This window comes from Callorhinchus milii, unplaced genomic scaffold, assembly GCF_018977255.1.
Source record: "Callorhinchus milii isolate IMCB2004 unplaced genomic scaffold, IMCB_Cmil_1.0 Scaffold8, whole genome shotgun sequence".
NCBI classification, from domain to species: Eukaryota; Metazoa; Chordata; class Chondrichthyes; order Chimaeriformes; family Callorhinchidae; genus Callorhinchus; species Callorhinchus milii.
The window spans coordinates 7,856,181-7,869,041 of NW_024704749.1; the positions used below are offsets into that span (position 1 = coordinate 7,856,181).

A 12,861-nucleotide genomic window follows, 5' to 3' on the forward strand; every position below is an offset into this window, starting at 1 on the left:
CCTCAAGGTCCTCCATAATCACACAAATTAACACGCAAAATAGATGTACAATGCTGTAACCAGTTGGTTTTGTCGTAAACCAACCTCTTCCCTTATGCTGGGAGCAGAAGAGATTGCAACCAGCTTCTGTGCGTGTGTGTATATATGGAGTTGAACACACTGCACCGTTTAGCAGTGTAAAGGAAGCATCGAGTTGAACAGACATGTAAGTTGAAGGATTCATATGATACACAGGTAGGTAACAACTTCCTTTACACAGCGCTCTTCATGCAGGAGTGTGCCTTGGAGCCTACCTGGACACGTTCCACCTGAGTTTTGAGCTCTTGTATCTGTTTTTCCAGCTGGCCGTTCCTCTCCTTGGAGCTCTGCACCTCATCTTCCGCTTGCTGCAGTTTGTGGCTTAGTTCTTTGGTGATGGTCTCGCTCTTGGTGCTCACCTCGGATAGGGATCTCTCGTGGGTGCTTTGCAGCTGCTTCCTGGACTGCTCGCTCAGCTCCACCTGCTTTCTCTGAGGGGAAAACAGAACGTTTGGAACAATCCCATGTGCAAAACATCAAAAAACATTCAAAACAGCAAACGCCTAGCTCCAGTAAGATTAAAATCCCTGGCACCCACCTACCTTTCTGACCTCCTCTCTCCCCATTGCACTACCTGCTGCCTTCACTTGGCTGGCTCTGGCCTTTTGCTTGTCCCTTCCAGTCCACCATTGGCGGCCGCGCTTTCAGCCACACTGCTCCAAAGCTTTGGAACGCTCTCCCTCAATCCCCCCACCTTGCCCCCTCCTTCCCCTCTTTTAGATCACGACTTAAGCACTTCCTCTGCGACCGTGTTTACGGTCACCTCCTTCCCCCCCGTGTGGGCGCCGGGCTCTGCCACCGTTACGTGCTCTGAGCCACTGCCCCGCATGAAGAGCGCTGTATCAATGCTAGTATTTTTGTTGTTGGTGTAAGTAAATACAAAGCGTGCTTTAAAATAGTTACCCTGCAGGTGATAAGATGGAACATTTCTTATGTGAAAGGATGTGTAACTGGTCAGGGCTTATTTCACACTTATATAAATCCAAGTTTTTGTTGTTGAATGTGGGAATAACTGAATACTTCCCCCCCCCCCCCCACCCACTCTTTTAAAGACATACCAGCTCAATCATTTTCTCCTGCAAGGTGCTCAGCTGGTCCTGGTGTTTCTGCAGCGCCTCCTGCTGGCTTTGCTCGGCTGTACGCGTGCTTTGCTCCAAGCACTCCTGCAAACGGCCGATCTCCTCAGTGGACTGTGTGAGCTGAGCGTGCAGTTCATTCTGCTTCCTACAGGAAAGCAAGAGTGGGAGAGGGAAAAACTGTTAGCAGCTCGCAAAAAATGGCAAAATTATGAATTTCAGTCAACAACTGTATTGAAATAAAAATCGGCAAAACCACAGGAGGCCATTTAGCCTGTTGTGCAGGTTTATTAGGTAAGGGTATCAAAGGATATATAGCAAAGGTGGTAAATGGAGTTGAGGTACAGATCATAATAGAATGACGACACAGGCTTGAGCAGCTGAATGTCCTACTCCTGTTGCTATGTCACTATTAGATCACAGATTTTTTAATCTCATTTCCGAGGCTTTCTCTCTGGCCAATCAGTGCGTTCCACAGCCTCTCATAAAACTTGGGTTTAGTTAAACTTTGCATTTTAATTAATTGGCTAAAAAAAAAACGTACATTTCTTTCTCCTTCAGGTCTTTGTTCATCTTGGTGAGCTGAGTGGAGTTATCCCCCGAAGACTTGATCATCTCTGAGATATCGTTCTCCAGCTTGGTTTTCTCCTCGGACAGCTGTGTCGTCTTTACCTCTGCAGATTTCATCTTCCTCTCCATAGCTGAATGGAAAGGAGTCAATTATGGGTACAGAAACACATACACCCCAACACACAGAGCGTGCAAGCATGATGCTGAGCGGGGAGTCAGCGAAACGAAACAGTCACAGAAAGAGCAAATGAAAATGTGCTGTGAGAAAAGCTCTCGGTCGTGCCAGCCTTTTTAGAAACGGAAGGGCTAACCCTTGAAAATGTTATTCTGCCGTGGGCGATTGATTGTTCGATACAATAAGCCTGCGATCTTCAAGCTTTCCTCTGAAGCTGACTGTGAAACAGCACCAGTCAGGATTTGGTGCACTGCAAAATCCCAATGTTTCGCAGGATAAAATCAATATCGGTGAGTAAATGTCTACTTTTTTATAGGATTTATTCAGTGTTCAATGGTCTCACAAACACACAAGGGAGGTAGAACACAGGTAACCTTTAGACAGAGAAAGCTTACAGGGCTCTCATCCTCCCACCTCACAGTTCCCAAATCTTCCCCATTTCCCTGTCCTTCTCTTGCCCGACATCTGGCTTTCTCACAAACAATTTGCAAAATCACCGCATAGCTGACTGGCTCAGTGACTGCATGTGCGCACAGGTTTGTGGTGGAGCAGGGCAGCGCTGGGCAAACGAGACCGTGCGTCTCCACCAGTTACTCACCAGAGAGCTGAGATTTGAGCTCCACCACCTCGGAGGACAATGAGGCCTGTTGCTCCTCTTTCTTCTTCAGCTTTTCCAGCATTTCTACAAAACGGAAAATAAACATTAAGCAGTGATTTTTAATGCCCAGTGGATCACTCAAGCCCAAAGCTGCACTGCACATAAACTTCCTAATTTCTTGTCCAAAGGACGGCATCACCAACAACGTGGCTCCCACCTCTCCCTTCCCCGGTACCACAGACTAAATTGTAAGATCAAGTCAAGACAGAGTTTGAACACACAACCTTTGGACTTGGACGGGAGAGTGCAGCCAACGGTGCTACACTGAATAAGCCACCGCGGAGTTCCTGACAAGCTTAACTTACATAAAAATAAGCTAACGTTAACTCAGGACTCCCTCACCTTGCATAGTGTGTTGTAGCTTCTGTTGCGTGTTGGACGTGCTGCCGATCATCTCTTTCTGAAAAAGTGAGCAAGCCATTAATTAATACAAGTCTTTCAAACTTTTCAGCCCTGGATTAACATTTGCAGCCACTTCCCACAACTGTTTTCGGCAGCAATTAATACTATCTTTTTTTTAAAACAGAAATCAAATCTTACTGGCGTTACAAAAACTTTGAGCAAGAAGACATATTTTGATAGTTTTAGGGCATGAATTCTAATGAACGTTCACTGTATAGAGGCAGACAGGAGTAGGAGTTTCATTCAATTCAATCTTAAAACATCCCGCACATCTTTCATTCTGCCAATTTGATTACATAGGCATAGGCCAGGCATCTATCTCTCAATTAAAACTTCTCCCACCACATTCCTCGTCGATCACTTTGGAAAGGGAGTGCGTTGCAGGGAATGGTAGAATTAAACGTCCACTTCCTACTACAAGAATTTACTGATCACAAACTGGAACGGCGATGACCAATAATTACTGTTTTTTTAAAAAAGCCCACTGTAAATAAAGCTCGCACTCTCTCAGCAGCAAGATCTAGCGAAGAGGTTTACATCTGAGCCTTTTCCCCTGCTGCTGTAAAACTGAACTCTTCACAGAGGAGAGAGAAAATCTGAACCTACCTCGTTGCAAAACAATTTCACTCCCACTTCACAAACGGAGGCACGGGGTTTGTGAGCCACTTACCATGGACTGCAGTTGCTCCTCCAAGGTTTGCTTATCCTGGCTGACTGTAGCCAGTGCTTGCTCCAGGATAGCGTGTGACTGCTCTCGCTCTTCCAGCTGCTTTGCCAAGTCACTAACCTAATGATAAGCGTGAAAGTGCAAGCCCGATGGAAAAATTAAAGTTAAAAACAAAAAGGATAAAAAAAATTCAACTGAATGTAAACGTTATACCTAAAGCTGCAGCAACCAAAATGATCAAATATTTTAGTGCGAACAATAAGTGATTTGATTGAGGCTTTGTAGAAGAGGTAAAAATTCTTTACTGGATACCGGATTTCAGTCTGTCCCGCATTTGATGTCGCGCCTAGAAGTGCAGTGACTGTAGGCGAATGCAGCAGATATTTCTGAAAGCCATGAAGTGAATAACCAATTTTATCTGGAGGATTGTCGGTCAAGACACTAAGAAGAGAGAAATTCTCCTCCCAATGGTGTCACAGAATCATTAACATTCACCCTGAACAAGCGGATGGGACCTCTGTTTAGCATCTCGTTCGACAAGGCAAAGTTTCCAGGAGTATTGCAATATTTAATTTCATTTTGCTCAAGTCAATTCTCTCCAGTATTACTGCAGCTTTAAGTCAATCAAAAGAATTTAACTATTTGAAACAAAGATCAGATAAAAGTGTGGATAAAATAACGAGAACTTTGATAGATGAACAAACAAACTTGGTAACGAAAGCTTTTTTTAAAAAAAATCATAATTAAAGGTGAACACAAGTTGCAAAAATGAGTAATAAAAGAAATGGCGAAAACATGAAGACAAACCTTACTCTCTCCGTCATGCTGTGAAGCCTTTATGGTTACAATTTGGGACTGGGCTTCTTCGAGCTGCTTGCCGAGTCTCTCAATCTCCTTTTTACCTCTGGTTTCCGCTTCCTGCAGCAGCTCGTACTCTGCCACCTTCTGGTCAGCCGTTGCCACCTGTGCCTCAAGGGCCTCCAGTGCTCCTACCCGCTCCTGGCCCTCACTAAGCGACACCTGCAGATCCTTTACCTTCAGCTCCGTGTCCTGCAGCTTGCTCAGGGCCTCCTCCATCTCCACCAGGTGCTGGTCGGTGGCTGAATCCAGCTGGGACCTGAGGCTCTCGAGCTGCTTCTCCCTGTCCTCAGTGATCACCAACATCTGACCCTTCAGCTCTTCCACCTCCTTGGCATGGACCAGCCTTACCCGCTCTTGCTCGATCTTGGCGTTCTCACTCTCCGCCTGACGTTCTACCTTGAGCTTCTCAAAGGTGATTTTCATCTCCAGCAACTCCGCCGACTGCTCAGCCGCTCCTTTGCTGGAGGAGGACTTCAGATCTTCCATAGCTTGCTGTTGAGATGCCATGGCAGCCTCTATCTTGCTTTTCCATTGACTGACGACCTCTGCGGTTTGGACACTGGCTTGGTCTAGCTTGGCCTGGAGAGTCTTGTTGTCCATGGACAACGTGTCGTTGGTGGCCCGCAGCTGCTGGAGGTCCTGCTGGTGATGGCTATCGGAGGCTGCTAGCTTGTATTTCCAGGCGTTGAGTTGGCTTAGGTGCTCGTTGTTCATGGCTGTGATCTGATTTCGTAGAGAGCTGACCTCCTCCAACAGAGGGGAGGGCAATGCAAGGTCATCTGTGCTGCCTGAACCTTTGGTACTCTCCAGTCTCTGCCGCAGCTCGGACACGTCCTTCATGCGCAACGCCAAGTCCCTCTCGAGCTCCATTATGCGCGACTTCTCAGACACAGTTGCCACCTGCGACGTGTTAACATCCCACCCCAGACAAGGGCGAGAAAACAAAATAATTACAACTGAAATCAACTGCAGGCCAAGATTTCTTTGCCAACAATCAATCGGCTGCACACAGAATGGTTTCTTGTTGAACCCACAAAACAAAAATAAAATGTAAGTCCTAGTTTTAAAGAAAAATATCAACTTAAACCTTTCAGTAGCCTACTTGCATGCTTAAAATGTGGATTTTGTTGCCGCTTTCATTTTGATAAATTTTGTAAGGTTCTTACCACCATGTAATGGGTAGTGTGGAGACCAGGAAGGACAATGGTTTGATCCCTGATCTGTACAGAGTATCCAATCTCAGCTGGTTAGAGGTGGGACGCTTTAATTGGTCACTGGGGCTGGGAATAATAAGCCAGGGTTTCCAACCCGCTTTGCTCTCCAATATCTCCTGCTGTGGGCAAGCAATTGTGCACAGCAGTGTCCGACAAACAGTCGTGGATTAAGCGACCAAATTATTTTATTTATTTATTTTGAAAGGATTATTGCCCCTGGAAAAGCAATCAGCCAATCGACTAACAATCGACTGGGTTCCTACTTACTGCTAGGTAAACAGAGGCTTGTGGAGTAAGGAAACTTGCCCAACTTTTCGTTCTGTCAGGAATTGAACCCAGGTCCTCTCACTTGTGAGGCGAGTGCTCTAAGCACTAAGCTACAGGAACAGTGTGGTCCGAAGTCAAGCTTCTATAGAGAGATCACGCCGTTCTAAACTTGAAATCTACATCTATTGGCGGGGGATGGGGGAGTAACAGACTCGCTCACAGAGGAGAAATATGTTAATTGGTTATCAGAACTTTCCATCTTCTGAAGACAAGTTACAGTAACACTGACATATATACTATTTTAAGTTTTAAAATAATGCATTGGTAAGCAAACACACTAGTTAACTTATTTGTAAAATACTAACAGAACAGACTGGTCATGAAGATAAGCAACACACTACATTTTTAACTGCTCGACTGGCATTTAGAACATTAGTTCCCCGTACTGTGTGGGAATGACAGCACATCAGCCCAGGAATTGTTACACAGGTTGAAGTTTCATTTTAAAATGATCTTTCCTTGCACGCTTTGTAACCACAATCCCCCCCACCACCCCAGTGTAGCGATGGAATGGTACAACCCTTCGATCAAAACACCACCGCTGTGACTGGATGCTAACCCAACCGTCCACTGCGGAAACCGTAACTCTCTGTGATTTGGCTCAGAAACAAACTTCAGTGAAGTTGTAAATGTGGAGAACTTTAGGTCCAAGCCCTTTGCCCCTTTTACACAGAGCGCTATTTTGTTAGTTCACTATCAGAGAACCACACTGCATGGCCTGTTCTTGGAACCCAGAGGACATCTGAAGAGCAATGGGGCTGGCAGACCTTTGGTCTTAGTGGAGCACCCTGGGTCATTGGGGACAGGGGTGGAGAGGAAAGGGGTGCAGCGGGGTGGGGGGGGCGGAGGCAGCAGAGAGAAAGGAGGCAAACAGCAGAAAATAACAGCTCATTTATCAGAGTTCAACTGGTTACCACCTCAATTGGAATTTTGAATTCAGAGCCACTACACACACAATCAGACACACAGACCTGTTTATTAATAAAACGACTGCTAGACAGACAACCTGTAAACAACCTAGCTGTTCTGGTAACTAGCAGCACCTTATGTGGGAAGCCACCCATGCCTCTGCCACTGGAGCACCCTCTCACTGAAACGGTGGTGTTCGGAGAAGCGATTAACACTTTCAATTAAATTAAAGAGTGGGGGGGGGGTTGGTTATCTGAACATTAAAGTAGCTGCTTTTCTTTCTTTTTTTAAAAAAAAGGTGAAAAGGCAAGCACTTTACCCAAAGTGACTGCCAGTCTTTTTATGCGTGTTTTTTTTTAAAAAAAAGAAACTAATTGAATCAAAGCAAATTTTTTTCGCATTTCCTTCCAATTTGTTCGTGGCCTGGAGGCAAAGCACGACTGCACACCAACACATTGCACCACATGATGGTCGGCTGTGGGATTGCACTCAAACTATCTCAAGGCAGTAAATTCCTAATCGCTTCTCAATTGCAACTAGGTCTTTGCTTTTTTTGGTGGGTGGGTTTCAGTGGTGGAAGATGAAATGCTTCCTAGAGCAAGCGAAGGAAGACTGCAAGCGAGACAACCTGGGCCTCTTTCACACACATGCGCGCACACCTACACACATTATTGGCTGGTTATACGGGCAGAGGCTTGGGAGCTGAGCTGCCAGTCTGACTCTCTCGAGTCGAGGCATTGCACGTGGAAATGTCAACTCATTGTTATTAAGAGATGCAAATTTAAAAATAAACTCAAGTTTAAGAACACTTTGAGATAAAAAAAACATTTAGCGCATGGTTTTAAAAATCTAAATCCACTAACATTTTTTTTTAAAGAGTTGTTTTTCTTTATATTTATGTATTAAAAAATCCTGTTTCCTTCATGTACAGGTAGGAGTCACTGCTTAGTGCTGACCCTGGCTGTAAAAACAAAAAGACAATCTGCTTCATCCTGCCTGCTGCCTGCAATACTTCTAAGGCTATGTTCTGAAAAGCTGAATGGAGTTCATTGATACAGTGAAATCCATTACCCTAGTGTCTTCTAACTCCCTCTGGAGTTTCTCAGCTTTGGTCTTTTCAAAGAGCAGGCTGTGTTCAAGCTCCTTAATGCGGGCATGCTCCAGTCTGGTCTGCGTCTGTTAGTGAAAAGGGAGAGGAAGAGAACACACCAGTGCCACTATCACATGCCAGCAAGGCAGGAGGGCCTGCATGCAGGCTTAACTGCCAGCACCTTCTGCTTTTGATAACAATTAGGGGATGCAAGGGGGTAAAATATGGGCACAGAAATGGGACCGGGGTTAGGGAAGGAAGGAATGGGGAGGTGGAGGAAGAGAGAATGTGGTGGGTGGGGGGGGGGGGAAAGAGAGAGAAAAATAAAGTTTAATAAGGAATGGCACCAAAGATAAGCATAGGAAAGGAGAAACGGGGACAATTATGGAGGAATAACAAGTTTGAAAAATAAAGGCAGATTCATAAGTCTCATGCAGTAAGTGTACATCATTTTAATATCAGCATTAAAATCAGAACAGTTAATATTTCATTTTAGTCTTGTGCTGTAAACCCCCGGCTTCATTGGGTGTATTTACAATGTCAGGTGAGCGGAAAGGGGCGGCTGTGCTGACATCTGAGGTGCGTGACGGTGCGTTCAGCATTTATCGGTGCGGATAAAAGGGAAGCAGGCAACGTTCGCCGTTAATGGCAAATAGATGGCAAGTGGATTTGACTTTTATTGGAAGAGCAGTGTGTGTGTGTGCGTGGGTGGGGCAGGAGGGAAAGGGGGGTCACACTCAGTGTCCTGCTGACAATCCTCTAGATAAAATCGGTCAGTCAGTCACCTTATGGTCATTTTCGCCCGCAAAGATTCACTTTACAGCATATTCTGTGAAGCACTTTGAGACGTCCAGAAGACGTAAAAAGCGCTATATTAAATGCAAGGATTATAATATTTTTGGTAACGGGTGCGTACAAAATGGCTGCGGGACGCTACCACGTGCGAGGGGTGCTATACGAATGCAAGTTGTTGTTGTTGTTGTTGAAGTTTGCCTTTAAAAGCAGTCACTGCACACAGGTAATTAATGTACCAAAATGATCCTGCAATTAAATAGGGGTTTACAGCAGATCATTTAGTCATTGTAAATATTGCAGTTCAGTCTGCATAGCTGTGAAAGCAACATGCATATCAATAAGTCAATGCGGAAGGATAGCTGCTGCAGTTAGTGGCTTCACATCAAATCATTTCTGGGCTGCTATAAAGAGAAACTATTTTAAACAATGGATGTCTTCACACCCTGCACTGCCAGCTAACTAGCCCCTCATTAGTCTGACTTTCTTGCAGAATGTAGCAATCCTAAAAGATAGAGATGAAGGTTTTGCCAATTCCTACCCCCTCCTTCTGGAAGTATTGATTTGCACTGGGGTGTGGTCCCACCAGCACTTGCCTAGTGCCTCACGCAGGTAGATGCTATTTAAGTGCGAGGCAAAACAGCGAGTGCCAGGGCTGTGGAGGATGTCAAAGGCAAGCTCAACCCTGGAGCTCCAACTGTATCCTAGTGGAGATCAGCTAACTGAGCGCACATCAGGAATCAGCCTCACCACTTTCTGTCTGCCTGTATGGTTTTAAGCACCAGGCCACTGACTGCAAAACATTTGTGCAAGATTGATACTGTACTCTATGAGGACACAGAACAATCGGCCATTGATTTGCTCAATTAAAATACAAAAACACTTTTTTTAAAAAAACTGCCTTCTGTTGTAAACTTGTAACTTGTAAACCATTCAGTCTTTCCAGGCAGAAATCTCCCCACCTATCGCACTGATGCTGTGAATTACTTCAGTTCACGCACAGAACCACTTGTTTAATGACAACGCTGCATTGGTGCCTAACACTATAGAAGACATCCAAAGTTTTTCATAAAACTGGCTGCATTTGGTCCATAGAAGACAGTTCCTACACTCATTTTGTGCAGTTGTAACCAAGTTTGCGTTATTCTACAAGGTTATAAACAATTTATCAAAAGTCCCTGAAAGGTGTGTGTGGGATCCTCTCCCCCACCCCCGAGTCCGCTGTTCAAACTTATTTAAACACATCTACGGACAATATGCTTCCGTGGAAAATTAGTTACACTCAAAAATTACTCAATGTTGAAGCTGATTATTAGTTTCCTTTTCAAAGATCTGAATTTCCCTGCAGTTCTCTGAATGACAAAACTGGAAGTTACAAGACCCAATCTGTTAAGCAGTTTATTAACATGAATGATTGGGATCTATAAATATTCACTCTCACATCAGCGAAAATTATCCTGCAAATTCTCACCTAAAAATGTGCATTTTTGTGCAAAATGTGCAAAAAAAATTAAAAAGGCTACAAAAATACATTAAAAAGTATGATTTCCTCAGAGGATTTTAAACCCCATCATGAGTAAGATGCAAAGCAGAGCAGTGTTTTTTCTAACACTGAAATTGTATCTAATTTTAAACTTCATCTCGTCTCCATTCCCATTTACTAAAAAAAATCCCGATTTTCTTTTTAAAAATAACTAAAGAATGGAATATACATATTCCATCCTAAAGCAACTGGTGAGATCTGAAAGCCCATAAACTCAGACTTTAAACACACGAAAACCCCTGTAAAACAGCGCTTGTAAGCTAGAATAAAGAACCAAACGCTAACAGTTTTATGGGTATAGTTCACGTAGTTTATACAATTCCAAAATATTGGATTTTTAAAGTTGAATTAAGAATTTTAAAAAAAGCAGCAGCGAGACTTGTTAAACAACAGACAGAATGAGCTTTTGTCCTCACTTGATTCACGAAAGCCCCTGAAAGGATGCTGTGTTTGGTGAGTGCCCAAGGTTATAGCCTGCCCAGGAATCGTCGCCGCCACCAAATCAGCCACCTATTCACAAGCGCCATGCCAAATAACCCATCACCCAAAGGCAATTGATCTGTGAAAGATTAAGGTGTTTAGCCTCAAAATTCTCAATCGATCAGCAGCTACTCGTGTGAACTGTTCAGTTTCTCATCCCTTTATTGCCTATCCAACTGCCGGCAATATGGTTCAAGCAGCTCCTCTCTCATAACCGACAAAACATGAGCTGTGAGACTGAGTGAAGGTCCCGTCAGCTCCTGAGTACATACAGACACCTGGATTGTATTGAGCACTTTACAGAAGGTCGTTTACCTCGAGGTCACCTTTGGTAATGGACTCTTCCTCTACACGGAACTGGAGATCTTCCACTTTCCTGTTGGCAAAAGAGGAAGAAGTCAAGCCTCAAGTAAGGTGACCATCTCGCAATCAAATCCCGAGAAAGAAGACACTGTAACTGAGCACTCAGTAACAGGAGGGATGGAAAAAAAAGTGGGGAGAGAGCGAATGCTCTGAAAATAGACTCTTTAGCTCCTGTGTAAGTCAATTATAATGTTGCAAAAAGCATCCCTCTTTTAGGCATTTGCTGCTGTACTTTATCTAATGCTACTAACTTATTGGCTAACGCTTACTTACTTGAATGCAATTCATCAAAAACAAAGCACTTTAAAATGTCTTTGCTTTGGCATCCCACCTGGTTATCCAATCTATATTCCACCCTGCCCCCCGTTTATCAGAGGAAACAGTCAACAGACAACGAGTCACTCTCACAATGGGGATCAATTTCAGGAAGCTGTACAGATGGCCTCCTCCCTACGCCGACGGTACCTTTTTTCCTCCTCTAGCTGGTTGAGGAGCTCCACCTTTTCCCGATCAGCAGCCACGACCAACGCCCTCAGCTGGTCCATCTTAGCATCCATCTCCAGCACTTGCTGCACACATCACAAGAGGGAGAAACTGAAGAAAATTCATTACGTGGTTCCGAGACCGGGTTCCTGATAGATTTAATAACTGGCACAGAACACAGCAAACCACAAGCACTGCACTGGCTACCTTTGCTTATTGCAAGTCAAGTGAGTGGAAAGACAGAGCCCTTTAAACATCGCATTAATTTACCGGCTTGTTTAATAAGAATACACGGAACAATACGGATGCTGAATAACGCAGGAGAAGGTATTCATAAGTATCATTTTTCAGACCAATTACTGTAGATTCTTACTTTTTTGGGGTGGGGGGGTGCAGCCAGGTGTCTCACACATGCGGAAACCCATCATCATGCTTAAGACTCTCCAAACCAAAATGAGAATTCCATGCATCCAACTTCTACACATGGGAATTCCAGAGATAGATTGCTGGAATGGATCCATCTTATTTTACCTGTTCATGACCCGTCCTAAGTAAGGTGAGCTCGTGCTCCATCTCTCCTAAATGGCTGGTTGACTTGGCAAGTTCGGCTCGTTCCATGTCTCGCTCCGCCAGAAGCTGCTCAATGTGCTGCTGCTTCTCCTTCAGAGCCTCCTGCAGTGCAGTGGTTCCCGAAATCTTTCTGGCGTAGCGCGAGGACGTTTCCGTTAGCTGGGAAAATGAATAAATATTTTAAGTTTCTAGGTGGGATTAGATTTCTCTTTTCAACTTAAGAGCACCCTCTTCCCCCGCGTCCCGTCCCCTCCAACAGAACTATTCCCTCAAGCCTCCATGCAGCCTTGCTGCAGCGCAGAGGAACTGAGAGGAACAGAATCACTTCGGTTTGGGCCGTTGCTTACCAATCCTGTCCGACTGGGTCGACCACTGATGGAAGACGCGACAGAGCTCAGAGAGCTGATGGACGAGGCACTCGGACTGCGCTTGAGATTTGAAGGAGTCGCCACCATCTTCCGCACGGTTGTCTTGGCTTTCGCTGGCGTTGTTGATGGAAATCCAATTTTGGTTACTTTGTGGACTGGTGCAAACAGTCCGTACTTTGCCTGGCATTGAAAGTACCTGAGAAAAGGGCAAATCACATTCACTTGATCAGATTCT

The 12,861-nt window shown here is 44.7% G+C and overlaps 1 protein-coding gene across 2 annotated transcripts in view; it reads right to left on the minus strand.

The window, feature by feature from the left end:
* Window positions 1–12,861, minus strand: part of clip1a (CAP-GLY domain containing linker protein 1a) — a 53,531-nt gene that overhangs the window by 20,498 nt on the left and 20,172 nt on the right. Inside the window, exons 5-16 of one of the 2 annotated variants that reach the window (XM_042337799.1) lie at window positions 12,606–12,822; window positions 12,220–12,417; window positions 11,671–11,774; window positions 11,158–11,218; window positions 8,009–8,113; window positions 4,434–5,387; window positions 3,630–3,746; window positions 2,900–2,957; window positions 2,498–2,581; window positions 1,699–1,855; window positions 1,137–1,302; window positions 294–509 (exon numbers count right to left, since the gene is read on the minus strand). In XM_042337799.1, coding sequence (XP_042193733.1) covers window positions 294–509; window positions 1,137–1,302; window positions 1,699–1,855; window positions 2,498–2,581; window positions 2,900–2,957; window positions 3,630–3,746; window positions 4,434–5,387; window positions 8,009–8,113; window positions 11,158–11,218; window positions 11,671–11,774; window positions 12,220–12,417; window positions 12,606–12,822 — 2,437 coding nt within the window. The remainder of the gene's footprint in view (window positions 1–293; window positions 510–1,136; window positions 1,303–1,698; window positions 1,856–2,497; window positions 2,582–2,899; window positions 2,958–3,629; window positions 3,747–4,433; window positions 5,388–8,008; window positions 8,114–11,157; window positions 11,219–11,670; window positions 11,775–12,219; window positions 12,418–12,605; window positions 12,823–12,861) is intronic. The other variant, XM_042337800.1, reaches the window with a different exon arrangement.